Here is a 16,522-nt window from a genome sequence, read left to right as displayed (position 1 = left end):
TTTTTCTTTCTTTTTTAACTATTAAGCTTCTCCTTGTTCTTTATTTTTTACTTGGTATTAAAATACTGTTATGATAGCTAGCTAGCTAGCCTGCTGGTGTCGACCGATTGGTCGGTCGGTCAGTCACGGCAGTGGTCATGTATGATACGCACTTTATCTAGACGGTCTGGAGCGTGGGCGTAGGCGTAGGCGGGGGAGACATAAAATCTACTCTATTGGCTGTTCCGATATATCACTTATCCTGCTTCTCACAAGCATTGAGCCTTGCGCAGGTAACGCCTTACGCAGTTAACGCGCAGTCTAGACCGGGCCCCACAATTGAATCTTGAGCCTCACGCAGCTAGGCGGCGCCTCTCGCACTTAACGCCTTGCGCTGGTAACGCCTCGCGCAGGTTAACAGTCTGGATTGTGTTTATGTTCGTTTAGGTATCGCATACACCTTCTGCGTTTTCCACAATCATTGCCACCATGTGCAGATGCAGATACACCTAACGAGTGATTACTCATGCACCACAGACCGAGTGATCGGTGACGATAATGTGTGCTGCCAAGCTTTTGAAGTGCGTTTGGTGGCGTATCACGTGGAGCTGTGTGGCGAGTCCCGTGACAGACAGCTATGGGGATGCGAGTGAGGGGCTATGATTAACTATTGGTTGGTACAGGTTAAATTCTATTATGAAGAATATTGTGGTATTGGGAGACGGTGGATGGAGGGATTTGTGCGACTCTCTCTCATATGTTGGGGTGTTGGTGGTGGGTCGCCGGGGTGAGGTTTTGGCACACAGAGCGGTTCGGTCCAGTCAATCTAGCAGATACTCATCCTACCAGACAGCTGAGGGGGACAAGGAAATCTCATTGCGTCCCCGAATAGGGGCATAGATAAAGGAAGATCCTGATCTGATAAGTGGGTACCATTTGAATATCTCCTGCGATCAAACTTACAAAAAACCTACCTATGGTTAGACTTCCCCCCCCACGCCCCCCCTCCCCCCCGGGGAGGAATTTTAACTGGCTGGATGGTTTTCCTGGTTGTGGTTACTCTTCAAATTCTTCCATCAATCACAGGCGCGGTATCCTAGTTTGGGGTTATTCCTGCGCAATAATCTCGGTGGATAACGATAAATTGGGGTTTGTTGATGAGGTTTGAGGCCAGGATCATGTCGAAGAAGGTATTTAGAGCTGTTTGTCATGTCTTGCCCTCTGGAGAATAGCACTATAGATGGTTTTGAGTGGATCGAACCCATAGAGTTTGATTCGGGAGGTAAAGATGGGAGATGGGGGGATAGAAGCCAATCGATTTCGCTCTGATCGTAGGTACACTTGACTCCGAATCCATGGCTCCTCGCCAATCTATATACATAAACGTGACGGTCTTTACATTTAGTTTCTGGAACAAGGGAGTCGTGGGGGTTCGTCTATGCTGTCCTATCATCTAGTAGAGCGCTCCTAATTATAAGTGTCGATAGACGCTGTGTGTAGAATACAGAGTACAACCACAGAAACATCGCGCCCTGGGAGATTTCTCTAGTTTTTGGTGTGCCATACTGTACACGCCGGCACTTGATATCACGTCACGAGTAAGCGGCATCGGCTACGCGTAAAAATTGGAATCAAACCTCAGACCTGGGTGTACCTGATCCTCATGTGCACTCACTCAAGTTTCCATGCTCACGATAGATGCTCTAAAACTTCGATAGATTAAAAAGCTGTTCATGAATTTTTTTCCACTATAGCCAATCTAGTTCCCTTGAATGCATGGGAACTCGAGCTGGCCAGAGGCCATACCCGAATCCGTTCAAATTAACGGCACTGTCGCACCCCCTTCCCGGCAGTCGATCTTACTCCACTTGCACTTTGAAAACTCCCATTCTAAGAAAATAGATGTACAGAAAAAAGAGGTTCACTGTTGTTACTGGTAACTCCGTTGCTTCAAAGCAATTGAAATCACGCTCTGACTAGCTCCCCTCGCTGGGTTTGGGTCAGAACCCTCGGTCTGTACCCTCGGTACGTCATTCTCCGGCCCTCATCAGTTACCCAGCCTAGCAACTCCGGGTATTAGTTCCATTCTAGAACATAAAAGGCGCCCTCTCCCTCGCCCACGCTTCCCTCCTCTCCTTCTCTTCCTTTCCCTGCCCCATCTCCCCATCTCTTTATCTCTCCATTTCTTTATCCCTTCCTTCTTATATTCACAAAGGGTCCTGGTATGCGACTAAGGATTTTCTTTCAGGCAGTAAACCGTAAACGAGGAAGGGAGGAACAATCTACAAGAAGTGTTCTATCTTTAACTTGTAGCTGCCCTCGAGCTTCCAACTGCAGTCACACTACAGCACTTTACGAAAGCCTAAGGATGAACAGGATTACCCACATGTACTTGCGGCTAGTCGACCTTGTCTGGAGCAGCATGTGTTGGTACACTCACTGGGAACACTTTCACTATTGCCAATATTGGAGACTCTCGCTGCTGGATCTGCCAATTATCTGCTGACGACTTTGTTCTAAAAACAGAGATCTTGAAAGAATTTTCTCTATGAGACTGCTCTAGTCCAAATGTGAAGCTGGTCACTTTGGGGAGATTCGTATATGGCGGGTCGCCATATCGGAATATTCAGTCATGGCGGGAAAAAACCCGCCATTTTTGAAGTTCCTAAACTGCCAGGTCGTTTGTGAGATTCCAAGATGGCGTGAGGAAAAAAAACCTCGAAACATGTCTCCACACCACCCGGTAAAATGTGTTGATTGGAATTCATTTGCAATAGTCTAATTGGTCTAGGTAGCGGCGTTATTTCTACTTGCAATGATGAGCAGGGCTTAGGAAAAGGTTGGTAATACTTGGTATTATGCCTGTCTTTTGGGTTGAGAATAATACCTTGCTACAAAGGCACCTATAACACTCTCTCAACTACAAAAGAATGCTCAAATGACAAACTATATCCCAGCACCACACCGGTAACCCACATATGGCCTGGCCGTTTGGGAACTTCTAAAATAGCGGATTTCTTCTAGCCATGGCTGAATATTCCGATATGGCGACCCGCCATATACGAATCTTCGCAAAAGGACAATCTTCGCATATGGACTAGAGCAAGACTATTCGAGAATTTGCGCCTTATTGGTGATCTCCCCTCGGTATATAAATAAGGACATGCCCTAAAGCGTATGGCTCACGCTATCATATGGATAGCACCCATCTGATCGATCAATTAATCTTGCACCCACATCATGACTGTCTCTCATGAAGGCAATTGATAAACTAAAGGATACTTGGCTTATAACCTTTGTTTAAAGGAAGCCAAAGTAATAAATCCGGTTCTTGGTCGATTCATGAACGATACCAGGTCATCCAGACAGTTGAATACATGTATTATTGAGCTCTGAATAGCCACCCGGTGATCTAGGAACACGCAGGTGGGACTGTTCAGCGCCGTTGGCCTCCATGGCCCAAAAATTTAGAGCTGGCCAAATATGAATGTGGTCCAGCCAACGCATTCATGGATATCTTAACGGAGCCGATGCTTCTGTCATATAATGAGAAAGCTATGTTGATCACGATCTTCATACCAGTAGTCTAACATAGAGTATCAGGAAACAAGAGTCTTCCTCGGATACTTTATTTGGGTCTAAAACAAGGGCAGACCCAAGAAACGGTCTAAGAAGAACATACCTCAAGGCTAAAATCTTCAGTATCATTTGGGCACTTCGAATAGACACAACAAGAATGTTTGCCGAATATATCGTTGGGTGACAAAAGTTCTCGTGATTTTGCACGAGGATGGGTCATGAAACGACTATAACTCCACGACCACAAAAGATATAAAGATATTAATATTATTAGAGAGTTGAAGGTTGATAGAACATACCTCATAGGTATGAATCCTGATTGCTGACTTTGTGGATTAGTCTTTCAGGCAATTTCTGCTGGTTGCTATGCGAAAATCACGAGAACTTTTGTGGCCAAGACACCACAAAACCCCCGAACCGTCATATTCCTGAATTGGCCGGAGCACCGTCATGAACTCTAAATTCGAAATTCTATATGATGATGTATTTTACTTTATCTGGCGGTATACTTCCCAACCTTTTTATGATCTCCGGTGGGCTGGGTTAGAAACATCCAATTAGTGAGCCTCGGCCTTCAGGATATAGGCCACTCGCTATCCCGTTCTATGGATTGTATTACCACGCTTTTTAATTGAGTAGAGAGATACCACTGGCAAATCGTTAATAGTGACCTTATCAAATAAAGTAATCTATCACTCAGGTTTTAGCGTCATCAAATATCACCACTACCCTATATCAATGACCAAGATACCGTAAATTGGAACATCATATTTCAGTCAAATAATTAACATTAAGGTACCTAACGGACAAGTTTAACATGGTAGTGTAATATGGTTTTCACCTGTCACACAAGATACCACGGCCACAGGTCCCTAGGTGTCCTATTCGCTATCACATCTTGTGGTGCATACACATACATACTAGCCAGTACACACAGGAATGATCATCAATCTCGGCTAGCCCCCGTCCCCGGCTTTGGAATAAAGGGTAGATCCTTGTCTTTCATTTTCCCCACGGTTGGCGAATTTTGCAGGTTCGTCAATGTGGGTAGATGTGTGCTAAGGGCTTCACTGATCATCAAAATTCAGGACCACTCTGAGAGCCTTGAATTTGATTGAACAAAAGCAAAAAAAGAAAGGAAAAGCACACATACCCTTACCTAGAAATCTAAGCTTTTATGATTTCTTCTCACGACACTTATCATGCAAATGGAACCGTATGTGGGGACCCTCACAGCAGCGGCGTTTTTATTACACAATAATCATGTGACGTATCTTACATGGCACCTACAGAATCTTATGGTATATATATTAAACTCGACCACAGTTGTGAAACCATTTCTTCTCGTGGCACTACCAATATATATCGTGGGGACACTACCGTTTCAATTATTTACCTACGAAAACCCCGCAGACGGCTAGGCGAGATCTATCTTTGGTGCTTGGTTCCGCATATGTACCATTTTGAATCTATGGAGCACGGGCCAGGTAACTCTTGCGATGTTGTGTAGTGCGGTTAGCCACATGCCCGCTCCACTCAGATACGAGTATCAATCAATGTCTTGATGGTCGCGGCAGTGGAAAGAGTTCCTAGTATCTAAGTTCCAGGCGGAATAGCTCCTCTACTTTTAAAAGAAGATGCGACCTACATAAGTACTGCTTTAGTAGCGCTAGTGATCACTCCAAGCCTTGGTGTTGTTGTCACATCACACATAAGTATCCGGCCAGATGTTGGTTCACGAGAAGCTCTCACACACTTTTGTTCGACCGATAGGAACTTTAATTTCGGTACGTAACGATATATATGTCTACTGGTACAGCCTTCACTTCATTCCCACGCTTCGGTCCCGGGTGTACTTTTTCGGCTTTGGACTGGTTTATAATTTTCAACATCGGCCCAGTTTCAAAAGAGATCGGGACCTTTCGGTGATGCAGGGCCTCCGAACGGCACCTTGTTGGCAGTTTGAATGTTGGCCGTTACGACCAGTAAGTCGTGCCTACGGAGGCAACCGATAAGCAGGTCACCATAGGCCCTTCAAATTTCATCTGAACCTTGATAGACCCAGTTATCTATCCTTTGGACTCACATAGATACTCTACACCACCTAGCACTCTACAAGTTTACTTACCCCTCTACGCAGGGGTATGGCCAACACATCTGCTTTAACCACGAAAGCGAGGTGTAAACACCGCAATCGCAGCTCTCTATAATAAAGAAATGATATCGGGAGAGACAATACTGAACTGATTGTATCGAGAAAGGGGAATCCATATCGTTACGATATATTACCCCAGACCCAGACCAAAAAGAATTATACTGCGTATGTATGTGCTCTACCGACTCAAACCCTCGGCGTCGAATGAGTGTTGTACTGTGCCTACCTCGCTGCGTACGCACCCCAGACGCGATCTGGACCGGGACCGGGTCATCCCATTCGGATTGACCACAAAAAACCCGACAAAACAAAACAACATGTACCCCCATGGCCCCCCCGGTTCCTTTTATTTGGGCGAGGTGTGGAGTGACAGGAGTCATCGAGATGCGAAAAGAAAACGAGAGAAACGACAGTCCTGGTGCCAAATAAGATGTTGAAACTATCGCCCATGGAACTTCCAGAAATTCCCTGTTTCCCGTCTGCTTAACCGATTTGGGCCGCGGCGACAGTTTGCTTGCACGAGTGACGATCTATGAACGATTACTGACCTTCAGTTGACTCCCCGGTTCTAGCCAGCCCCGATCTGTCTCTAGTTTTCTTCCCCACCACTAGATATCCTCATCACCAGCACGACCACCACCACTACCAACTAAACTCTTCTTCTCCACTCTCTTCTCTCGTGGCCTAAACAAATTCCCCGGGACTTCGTTATGTGCAGGTGGCACTGGCGTGGTTCTCTTCTTGTATGTAGGCATGTATGTAGGACACATCCATTGAAAGATGATGATATCACTTTGAGCGATTTACCCAATGCTGTTGCCGCCCAGAAAAAATCGAGCAGTAGCCGAAAACAGGGACTCGGCCGATCACTTTTGTTACTCGATCGGGGGGGGCGAATTGCATAGAATCTTACCTGCTTCGAAGAGGGGTGTTACTGAAGATATGTAAGCAACTCGAGAACGAAGATGAACGGCCGCGAACGAACTGCACAGCATCCTCCTCCCCACCCCCCCACAGGTCATATCATGTAGAGTCAAGTACTAGCAGGGGAGTAAGGGAACTACCCCCCACGAAGCGCCGGGCAGACGCGAATGCGAGCGCGCGCGATCGAAGACACGCACAACATGCGGAGAGATGCACGAGAAACGTGCTCCTTATGTCCCTTTGAACGTTCCCCTGGACTCGATAAAGGGATACCCAGCTAAAGTACAGTACAGTATCATACATAGAGATACAACAACAAAGAGATAGACAATTTATCATCGGAATGATGATGGACGGAGACCACCTTCTCCCCTCCAAAACTACAACATGTACCCCCTCCATGTCTGCATAACACCGCCCCAAAAACTACAAAAACGAAAAACCATACCTTAAAATACACAACAATAACAATGGCTATGTGGGGGATGCAGATATCTACGCCGCACATATGTAGTCCATTGGAACTGAAGAGACCGAATAAGTGAAATAAAAGAAATAATAAAAATCAAGTCAGACCAAGAGTAGGTACGTTTCCGTATTTTTTGTTTTACTTTTCGTTTGTGCTGCTTGCTTGCTTGCTTGCTTGCTTGCCTACTTGCTTGCTTGCCCTGCTGCTGCTTCCATCCCCTCTCTCCTCCCTTCTCCTCCCGCAAACCTCATTTTTCCCCGCTTCCAAACCAAACAGAAAGAGATGGCGAGAGAAGGAAAGAAGAAAAGAAGAAAAAAAGAAAAAATCACCAATGCTGTTAAAACCACTTTTGTGCCTCTCTGAAGCATGGAGCCATGCGAGAATTGAAAAAGGATGTTGAACCGTACTCCCAGCAGCACCACCCCTCCAACCCCCCTCCCATCCCCTCCTCTACTCCCCTCCCTTGTTGAATTCACCCCTGTTTTCCGCCCAATATATATGCTGATGAAGGAGTCCGACAGAGAAGAAAAAGAGGCGTCCAGAACACCCAGACCAGGGGGTGGAGGAGGGCAGGGAGAGAAAGAAAAGAAAGAAAGAAAAAAGCTAAGGCAGAAAAAAGCCACCATAGGTAATGATAATGGAAACAAAGTAATAAACACAACGAACCCCGCCGTCCGTCCCTCCTCTCCGAGAGTTTACCACAAACTCTGTATGCAAGACATGTACCAACCCTGTAATGATTTGCACTATTGCTCCTCCCCTCTCCAGACAAAAAATAATGGGAGGGGTCACGAATTGAAATAAAACAATAAGAAGTTAAGAATGAAAAATATAAAAAAATAAGGAGCCCACCAAACATTGTGCCATTCCAACATTCAAAGTTCGATTATTTAAAACCCCTAATTCTTGGGGGGGCCGGTATTGTAGCAACAAAGAATTGGGCGGCGCCAGCCAGGCAAAGGAGAGGAAAATGCTCTCGACTTCTACCCCGGCGCCCTGCCCTGCAAAGTTGTACCAGCTCTCCCCCCACTCCTGCTCCTCATCGTCCGTCTCTGAACGATGCGGCCTATTAATTCGAACATACAAAAAAAAGTAACCGCCCCAGGAAATGAACCTCCCTCCTCCCTCAACCTGCAAATCATTATCATAAGCCAAAACCAAAGCGCAACAAATAAAGACTCCGCAAACGAATAATAAAAAAAAACCAGAGAAAAACAAAAGCTATGAAGCCGAGAAATAACCAAGCCAAACAACAGAATCGTAAAAATATCAGCAGAAGAGAAAAAAAGGAATCCAACTCTAGAGTATGGCTCGAACCCAGAGACAAATGAGATAGAGGGAAAAGCCATAGTAACCAAGGAAACAAGAACTGCGATAAAATAAAAAAGCACAACCCCAAACCATGAGCCCTTTTCCCTGAACCCATCATAAGTAATAAAAAGAAAGAAAAAGAAATTGAATACTCTGTACCTTCCCCACCCCAGAAAACAATCGCTGTATTTAGAGACCCGCTTTTCCCCTTCAAAAATATCCAAACCATTTTACCCACCAACTTATATTTCATGAAAGCAAAGGAAAAAAAATCGCAGTAAAGCCAGCCGATGAACAAAAAAGATAATGCAGAAATATGCGTGCAGAGAGAAGAAAAACCTAGATAAACAAAAAAAAAACGCGAAACCAAATGCAAGAACTTACTGAATGGTTCTAGTATAGGCAAGTGACAAAGGAACCAACTTTTTGTATTATGAAATAAAAGTAAAGAGTATCGGGGAAGTTTTGGAGACAAATAAAATACTCTACTGAAAACGTTCCGAAGGTTTGTTGAAATGAATGTGATTTAAGCAGTGACGGGTTGACCAAAACTTGTCATCAAATAATTCTCAGTTCGTTGCCCATAAGCATAGCCGCAGAATGGAGGGCGCCAAGTTTGTCCCATATGCTGATGGTAGCTTGGAATTGGAGGTGGCAGCCTTGAGTAAGTTGCTGATTGGTGCGGAGGGTTCAATAGCGAAGGAGGAAATCCAGCAGAGCCAGGCCAGGCATGAGCATATTCGACAGGTGTGGGGGGGCCGGTTTCAGGAGCAGATGGCGGCGAATACTCAGCCGAGTATTCCATGCGCGATTCCATATGAGCCCAGTAGCCACTGTTTTCGTATTGGCGGTGCTGTGGTTGAGGAGGCGGCAGTTGAATTGGGATATACTCGCTGCCCACATCAGAGTGGTGAGAGTAATATGCAGTTTCCGGATACATTTCCCCTGGTGTCATCAACTCATAACTCTTCCTACCGGACATCGGATATTCAGGCGTGTTGGCCCACATCTGAGAATCGGGAGACACGATTGACGGAGTGTTGCGGTGCTGGCGTCTGATGTTGGTGTTAATTGGAGCAAGAGCTGGTGCCGGTGCCTTTGATCCATTCTTGCGATAAGCATCCCACATCAACTTGTACTGGCTGAAACCCTTAGTTCCCTCAGGGTCAACATGCAAGTGCCATCCAATCTCCTCCAACCATGTCTTCTCCAAAGCATTCAAGTCGGCAACGGGAAGTCCCGTCACCTCAGACCAAGACTTGTTTTGAAACGTATTATCGTCGAGAAACTTGCTTGCGAGAAGCAGAGCGATGGTAAGCATGCGGTGGAAGAACAGTGAATCCCTCGGAGCGGCGGCAAAGTTTGGCATCGAAACTCTCTCCTTCAAATAGACAAGACCAAGTAAGATGGTTGAGCTGGGAAGTCTGGTTGAAGACAAAATCTGCAACACAAACTTGCGAGTATCCCGGGTAAGGCCTCTTTCCTGGGCCTCAACAGACAAGGGGTGGTTGACACTATGAGGACTGTTAGCGACATATTCAAACGGAAACGTCTGGAAATGGCCAACATACAGATGCTGAGATATCTGACCAACAAACCCGGTCATCTCTTCCATGTCATAATCCAAGTGCGCTGAAACACCGCCCACAGGCTTTTCTTCCGCTGGGCGAGCAGCCTGCTCTTGTTTCCTCTCTTGTCTTTGCTGCCGACGCTGATGCATATGGCTCTGCTGTTTCTGGTCAGAAACAAAGATATTTGAGAACAAGCTGTTAATGTTGCTTACTTGATACATCTGCCTGTCAAAAGCCCCGTCAATGGGTGGAAGTTCCACACGTTTCTGGGGAGGAGGCTGCGCGAGAGCCCCGTACCAGTGATTCGGGTGGGTGATGCCGGGGGGAGCAGGAACACCGTGGTAGTTCGCCTGTTGGCGTGCAGCAAAGTGTGAATCCTGTCGTGTCTCGAATGGAGTTGTATCGAATTGATAGGCCCCTCCATTGCTGAAACCCCGATAATCCTTCTCCGAAGGGCGAAATTCTGAGCCCATGTAGTGAGGGACACCATTTCCATAATGCGGCCAGCACTCTGGGGGTGTAGGCGGCAACTGGGCGTTGTAACTCGGCATATCGAATTTAGATGTTGCGGAAGTTGGGTGAGAAAACGTGTTTAAAAGATTATCAAATCTTTTCGACAGATTGGTGATTTCGTCAGCCATCATTCGTCCAGGATACATCGATCCAATCACGGTGCGGCAGAAAACTGGTGGCGAGACTGGATTCCTATTCTCTAAACTTACCAGTTTTTCTCTTGGCTCCCGATCAACTGTGATCTACGACGAACGTAGATTCACGAACGAAGTTTGCAGCTCCGAACTAATAAACACTTCCCATTCAACAACAGCTAAGACAATAAAGTCGTCGGGTTGTAGATTATAGAAAACTGAGTTTTTTGTTTTTTGTTTTTTGTTTTACAGAGATGAGTGGGTGGTGATTCGTAAAGTTATTTTCGAACTTGAACGACTGCTAATTGGTTGTACCGACTGTAGGGAACTGGGTAGAAGAACTCTGTTAAGTGCGACGACGAAAGCCTAAATTAATAGTTCGCGGGTCGCAATAGTCGACTGGGAGAAAGTCGCAGGAATATTGGACTATCGAAGAGACGGGTTGTGTCGTGGAGTTGATTATCAAAACCAAACCAGTATTGTGATGGCGAGGAGTGTGAAAAGACCGATTGCCTCCGGTGATAAGTATTTATTTGACGAAGTGTTTTCTGCACTAAATTGAAAGGTTGACTAGAGAGGGGGAGGGTGGGTGAGGAAAGAGTAGAAGGAAGGAGAGAGAGTAGAAGGAGAGAACGAAGAAGTAGACCAAGGGGATGGGGGGAGTGAACTTCTTTTGAGAAGAAAGAGACGTGAACGTGACAGAGGATGGGAAAGGGTTTATCAGAAGAGCGATAATTTCTTTGAACCTTTTGCCGCCTACCGGTGCAAATGTATCGGTCACTATCTTCCACCGCGTTGGGGGGAGAGGGAGGAAGAAAGGACGGGTGGTGGTTGGGTTGAGGGGGAAGAAAAGAGGGAAAGACTTGAGTCTTGTGGAACGGTCCAGAGAGAGACTCCTCCTTCCCTCCTCTTCTTCTGGCCAGTCTTGTCCTGTTAGTTGACAGGCGAAGTGATCCAAGCGGGCAGGGGTGGAGAGGGAGGGGCGAGCAGCAGCAGCAGTTAGGTACATCACTTGCACTTGCAGTTGCAGGCAGTTTTCCCCTACCTTGAACTGTACCTAGAACTTCGTGATAATGGCTTGGACTACATAGGCCCAAAAGTCTAAAAGAAGTGATGAACAAGCTGAACCCAAAACTTCCGTCCTCTAAAACCTGACCCAAATACCAAATCTCCCACTATATTCATCTCACAATAAGATCATAAAATGTGATTTCTCTTTCTTTCTTTGTTCCATACTACAATTATTATTTTTCTTTTCATATGTCCATCTATTTAGCCCGCAAAGACAACATCTAGCCCTCAAAGAGTGAAGAATGTCCGTTGTATGTAATACCTAAAACAAGGACAATTGACGGTTACCAGCGAGGTGTGTAGGAGAAGAAGATAGAGGAAGAGATGGACGCAGTAACCACCACGGTGGTGACCGGAGATGTCGAGGAATGGATGATGAGGGCAGTACTGATGTGGATCTAAGCCTGCAGAGTAGCTACTCTAGCAGTACCAGCAGCAAGCAGAAGCGCAGCAAGACCTCACTGGTATGTATGCTCCACACCACACACACTCCCTCTCCACATCACATAACCAGCCCTCCACACCACACACTACCACTTTACACACACCACACCCAGGACCGCTGCTACCGCTCTGCTGCGGAGTTGCAAGTCGCTGGCTGCCCAATGTTCGCCCACCGTGCTCCCTCCCTGCACCACCACCATTGGAAGCAGGCCCGCCCCCCTCTTCAACCCCCCAACCAGTCATCCCGACAAAAATCCTCCCTTTTTACTGGACAGGTCCTGGGCACAGCTGTGAGCCATATAGCATTCAGAACAGGCGGCGGGACAACCCTTGCTAGTGTCACTGTTATTGGTCTATCAACGCAAGTGACAACAGCAACAGCTTCAGTCTGCAGGTTAATGCCAAGAGGGGAAGTCAGTTGTGACTCGCAACAGTCGTCCCCTTGGCAAACCTATCCAATATTTGACCATATCGGGAAGGGAGAGAAGGTCTCGCCACTGAGAGTAAGGGAGGTGAGAGATAGGTTGACCAACGGCTGTACGGCTTTCCGGGGTCCAATTTTCCTTTTTTTTTTCCCCTCCCCCCAGCTTCACGCCAAACTTTCTTGTTTACCCCTCTACCGTCTACGAGTAGCTAGTATCCCATCACGAGAGGACAAGAAAAAAAAATTGGCCTCTCCGTGTTGCTCCGCTTTCAACTCCACTTATGTGCTGGGATCCATCGACGAGATTTCTGATAAATGACGATGCCTGGACTCGGGGATTCATCTAGTATCCGACAATGCCTAGTAGTTTCACACCCTTCCGGGGAAAGTCAATAATTTGATTTCCAAAATTATATTGGACCAAAAGAGGCAAAGGGATAAATCGACTTTTGAGCTTGGCGGAACCTCCGGCTAGAACAAACGAAACGGTAGCAGGTGGATAGACAGACAAAAGCATACATGTATTCCAGAATTGGATCATGACTCTTCCAATGTCCATCATACGAAGTGGCAAGAGATTGACCAAGTAACTCAAGAGCGCGGGCGGCGACAAGCGACTACGCAATGAATACATGCTTTTGTCGTGGTTTTCCTGCCCGCTCCATCATCTTGAATGTATCATCCTGACTGATGCAAACCGGTGGGCAGGAAATTTGTGGGAAATTATCATTTCTTCATTTCTTTACGGTCGCCGTTCCGTCGTCATCTAGCGCCTGTGCTTTAGGGACTGCATACATACACACCATCCCAAATCTCACCCTTTTCGTATCGAAAACAACCGACGGGGAGACTTCACGTTCAATTCAGCGCTGCACAAATAGAACTTGCAGCCAAACATCGTTGGAATAAAAAGGGTTCCGGATCCTTGAGAGACCCGTCCCGTACAGGATGCTCTACCCTTCACACGCTAGGCCACCACTACCATCTTCTTCAAAACCATCAGCATCAACACGGCAAGTGCAAAACAAAATGGGCTGGGTGCAGTAAATACACCCCCATGCAGAAAGTACCTCGCGGGGAACAAAAATATAACTGTTAGTGGGATGGGCGCATAAGTAGAAGTACATACTCGGTACATACTCTACGCATTGTTCATGTAACTCCTATTCTTGGTCGTTTCCCAAGCCGACTGACTTACCAGAGGGGGGAAATGAGAAGTGCATGCTCCATGTGTGTGGATGCCGAACAGGACGGGTCAGGGTCAATAATAATGACTGCAACAAAAAACGACGTCGTAACTTTTGAGGTGTTCCCTTACCGCTAATCAATCCTCTGTGCGGACGTGTCAGAGGCGTTGCGACGTTCAAACAAGTAGTAATAAAATGATGGCGAATGGCCCCAAATCAGGCACCAAATGGCAAATGGTACCTATCTAAAAACCCAAGTTTTTAGCTCACGATCGTCCGAGTTATGATATGTCGTAATATGAACTACTCTCGAAAAGATTGATCAGAATGAACTAGAAAAGCTGCATATCTTGTATGTTTTCCCTCAACGAAAAACAACACTTTCATCTTTCCAAACCCGACTAGAAACGCGAAGATCCTCGATCACCCAGGAAGGCGGATGCTGCCTCATGACACGTGAACATGGTTCTTCAGATCCAACTGTCGTACACCCCACAGTGTGCGAAATTTCTGCTTAGACGGGAAGGAAAAAAAAAACAAATCGTTGAGCTGGGCACACACCTCTGGGCCCTCTCACTCTCTCTCTTTCTCACTTTCCTGCCCCCCCTCCTTCTGTCCGTTTCGTCCCTACATAAGCTGGGGCCTTGGTATTCATAGCGTGCATTGCATACTACATACGGCCTAAGCAGGAGCAGCTAGCCTTCTTCCTCTTTGAGCCGATCACAACAGCCACACCGCGGCCAGCCGCAGCACATCTGTCGTCGCTGGTAGGGCTATGCTAAGCCACTGACGAAAACGGTGTCACTTCAAAGCCACTGATTTCACGCTTGTGCAGGGAAATGATATTTTAATAATAAACCATGTAACGTGCCCCGGGACGCCTTCCATGAAACGGACCATTAGCAAAGAAAGTCGAAACGAAACAAACAAAAGGAAAGGAAAAGGAAACGAAAGAAAAAAAAAAATTCTTCTAGCCCCTGGCCCGCAGAAATCAAAAAAATAAAATAGGATGAGCATCTATCTAGGGAAGTACCGACCCTGCCCGTACCGCTAACTAAGCCATATTACTCGCGCAGAAGAAAATAGCAGGTAAAAAAGAAAATGCAGGAACGAAACGAACCCGCTCCGTTTCTTTGCACCTCATCCCCCCCCCCCCCCCAGACTTTGTTTATCCAAACCAAAATACCCCATTGCGATGCCGCCATGGGTTGGATTGCGGAGGCAGCTCATCTGCTGTAGGTAGGGGTAACACAATTCACCCGCTGAAAGGAGAGCCTAGTTACACACAAAGAGGGTCCTTGAAGCGCGGGAGACTGAATGATACTCGATCCTGGATCTCGACACTTTCCTTTCATATTCATCCTCAGCTACCCTACCATTGCTGCGGGGAAGATACAAGTACCGGATGAAGAACATGGTTCCACCAAGAAAACTACGTTTTATATATCCCTGTATGATTTAAACACTGATTTTTTTCATTAATCATTATGTACTCTACTCCTCTCGTGAGTCTCGTGAGCGATCAAGATAATCTGCGCAAAGGCAAAAAGGGCAGCAGGGGATGGAATGGAAGCCCAAGGGATAGTGAAAGGTTACCAACTGCCTCATCTCGCAAGTGCTTCGCCATGCAGATCGAGATTAAAACTCAGAGGATAACGCGGGAGTGGAAGCCCTGCGCAAGCAATCAGTCATCGTCCCGTGGAGTCGTGGACCGTGTGTTCCAGAAGGTTGTAACTAAAGTAGAGTACACCCATCTTCACTCCTAGTGCTTCACTGGCGTCGTTCTCGGAGAAAATAAAACCTGCTGAGGAACCCACTCATACGCATGCGTAACCGCATAAAAAAAAATAACCAAGTTTGGACCCAAGTTAACAACCACACCAACCGGTGCCAACCGCAGTTGACACACACGAAATAAAAATAATAAAAAGAACGGAGGAATTCTAACGCGACGTTACCGGTTCAATCCGCAGACGGCGCACTCTTCACAGTCATCATTAAAAGCAAAGCGATACGATAGACTTTAGTTTCCTTCAAGGGACCGAAATTTTGGAAAATAAATTTCACATGTGCATATATGTTTGCTACGCTGTTCACTCGAATACGTATAAAAATGCAGCCATATCAAATTGAAGAATGTTCGTCCGATCATTACTCCCGCCTACATAGAAAAGGGGGTCAGTAGTTTCTGTGAGTCGGCGGACGACCCCTTCAGAGTTGGGAGATTTGAATGCCGTTACATAACTGAATATTATATTATTCAGGCTAATAGTGTGAAGCGTGATGGAGAAATCCGGGACATTCAGGAGAACAAATCATTTCCGGAGAGAGACCGTATTGCTACACGCAAAGGTACTGGCCCAAAGCTACCATTCGAATAAGAGGCAGCAAGGGACTTCGGTATCATAACCTCAGTTTTTTTTTCGGGTAGCTATCAATGCCGGGTGTGCATACCTATGGGTGTTCTTTTCACATGTCCGCATGCCGATATTGCTGCAGCCATTTTGAACTACTCCACATAAAAAAAACTGAAAATAATTTTTTTTTACCTTCCTCACACGGCAGGATATTCCCCTACGCGGGTGTCTGATTATCGTAGGGTACATCGCGGACGTTGGTTGGCTCACCGGGTTCATGTTGCAAAACAGTGCCAGTAATTGGATGTGTTGTTCAAGCAAGCGGGTGCATGATAGGCGTTGAAGTGAGTGACCAGTATGTCGGTTTCAACACCTTTGCAGTCCCTTGACCTATCGGATCCCGT

The 16,522-nt window shown here is 46.4% G+C and overlaps 1 protein-coding gene across 1 annotated transcript; it reads right to left on the bottom strand.

Moving 5' to 3' along the window:
• Positions 1-8,943: 8,943 nt before the first annotated feature.
• On the bottom strand, positions 8,944-10,539 carry H6S33_001659 (uncharacterized protein; the record flags this gene model as incomplete). Its single annotated transcript, XM_044833011.1, has 3 exons — positions 8,944-9,931; positions 9,989-10,146; positions 10,201-10,539. The coding sequence occupies 3 exons, from the start codon at positions 10,537-10,539 to the stop codon at positions 8,944-8,946; spliced, it is 1,485 nt and encodes a 494-aa protein (XP_044693720.1).
• Positions 10,540-16,522: the final 5,983 nt, after the last annotated feature.

This window comes from Morchella sextelata, assembly GCF_020137385.1.
Source record: "Morchella sextelata strain SCLS chromosome Unknown scls_11, whole genome shotgun sequence".
NCBI classification, from domain to species: domain Eukaryota; kingdom Fungi; phylum Ascomycota; class Pezizomycetes; order Pezizales; family Morchellaceae; genus Morchella; species Morchella sextelata.
The sequence above is the reverse complement of the archived record's forward strand: the minus strand, read 5'-3'. Positions and strand labels throughout refer to the sequence as shown.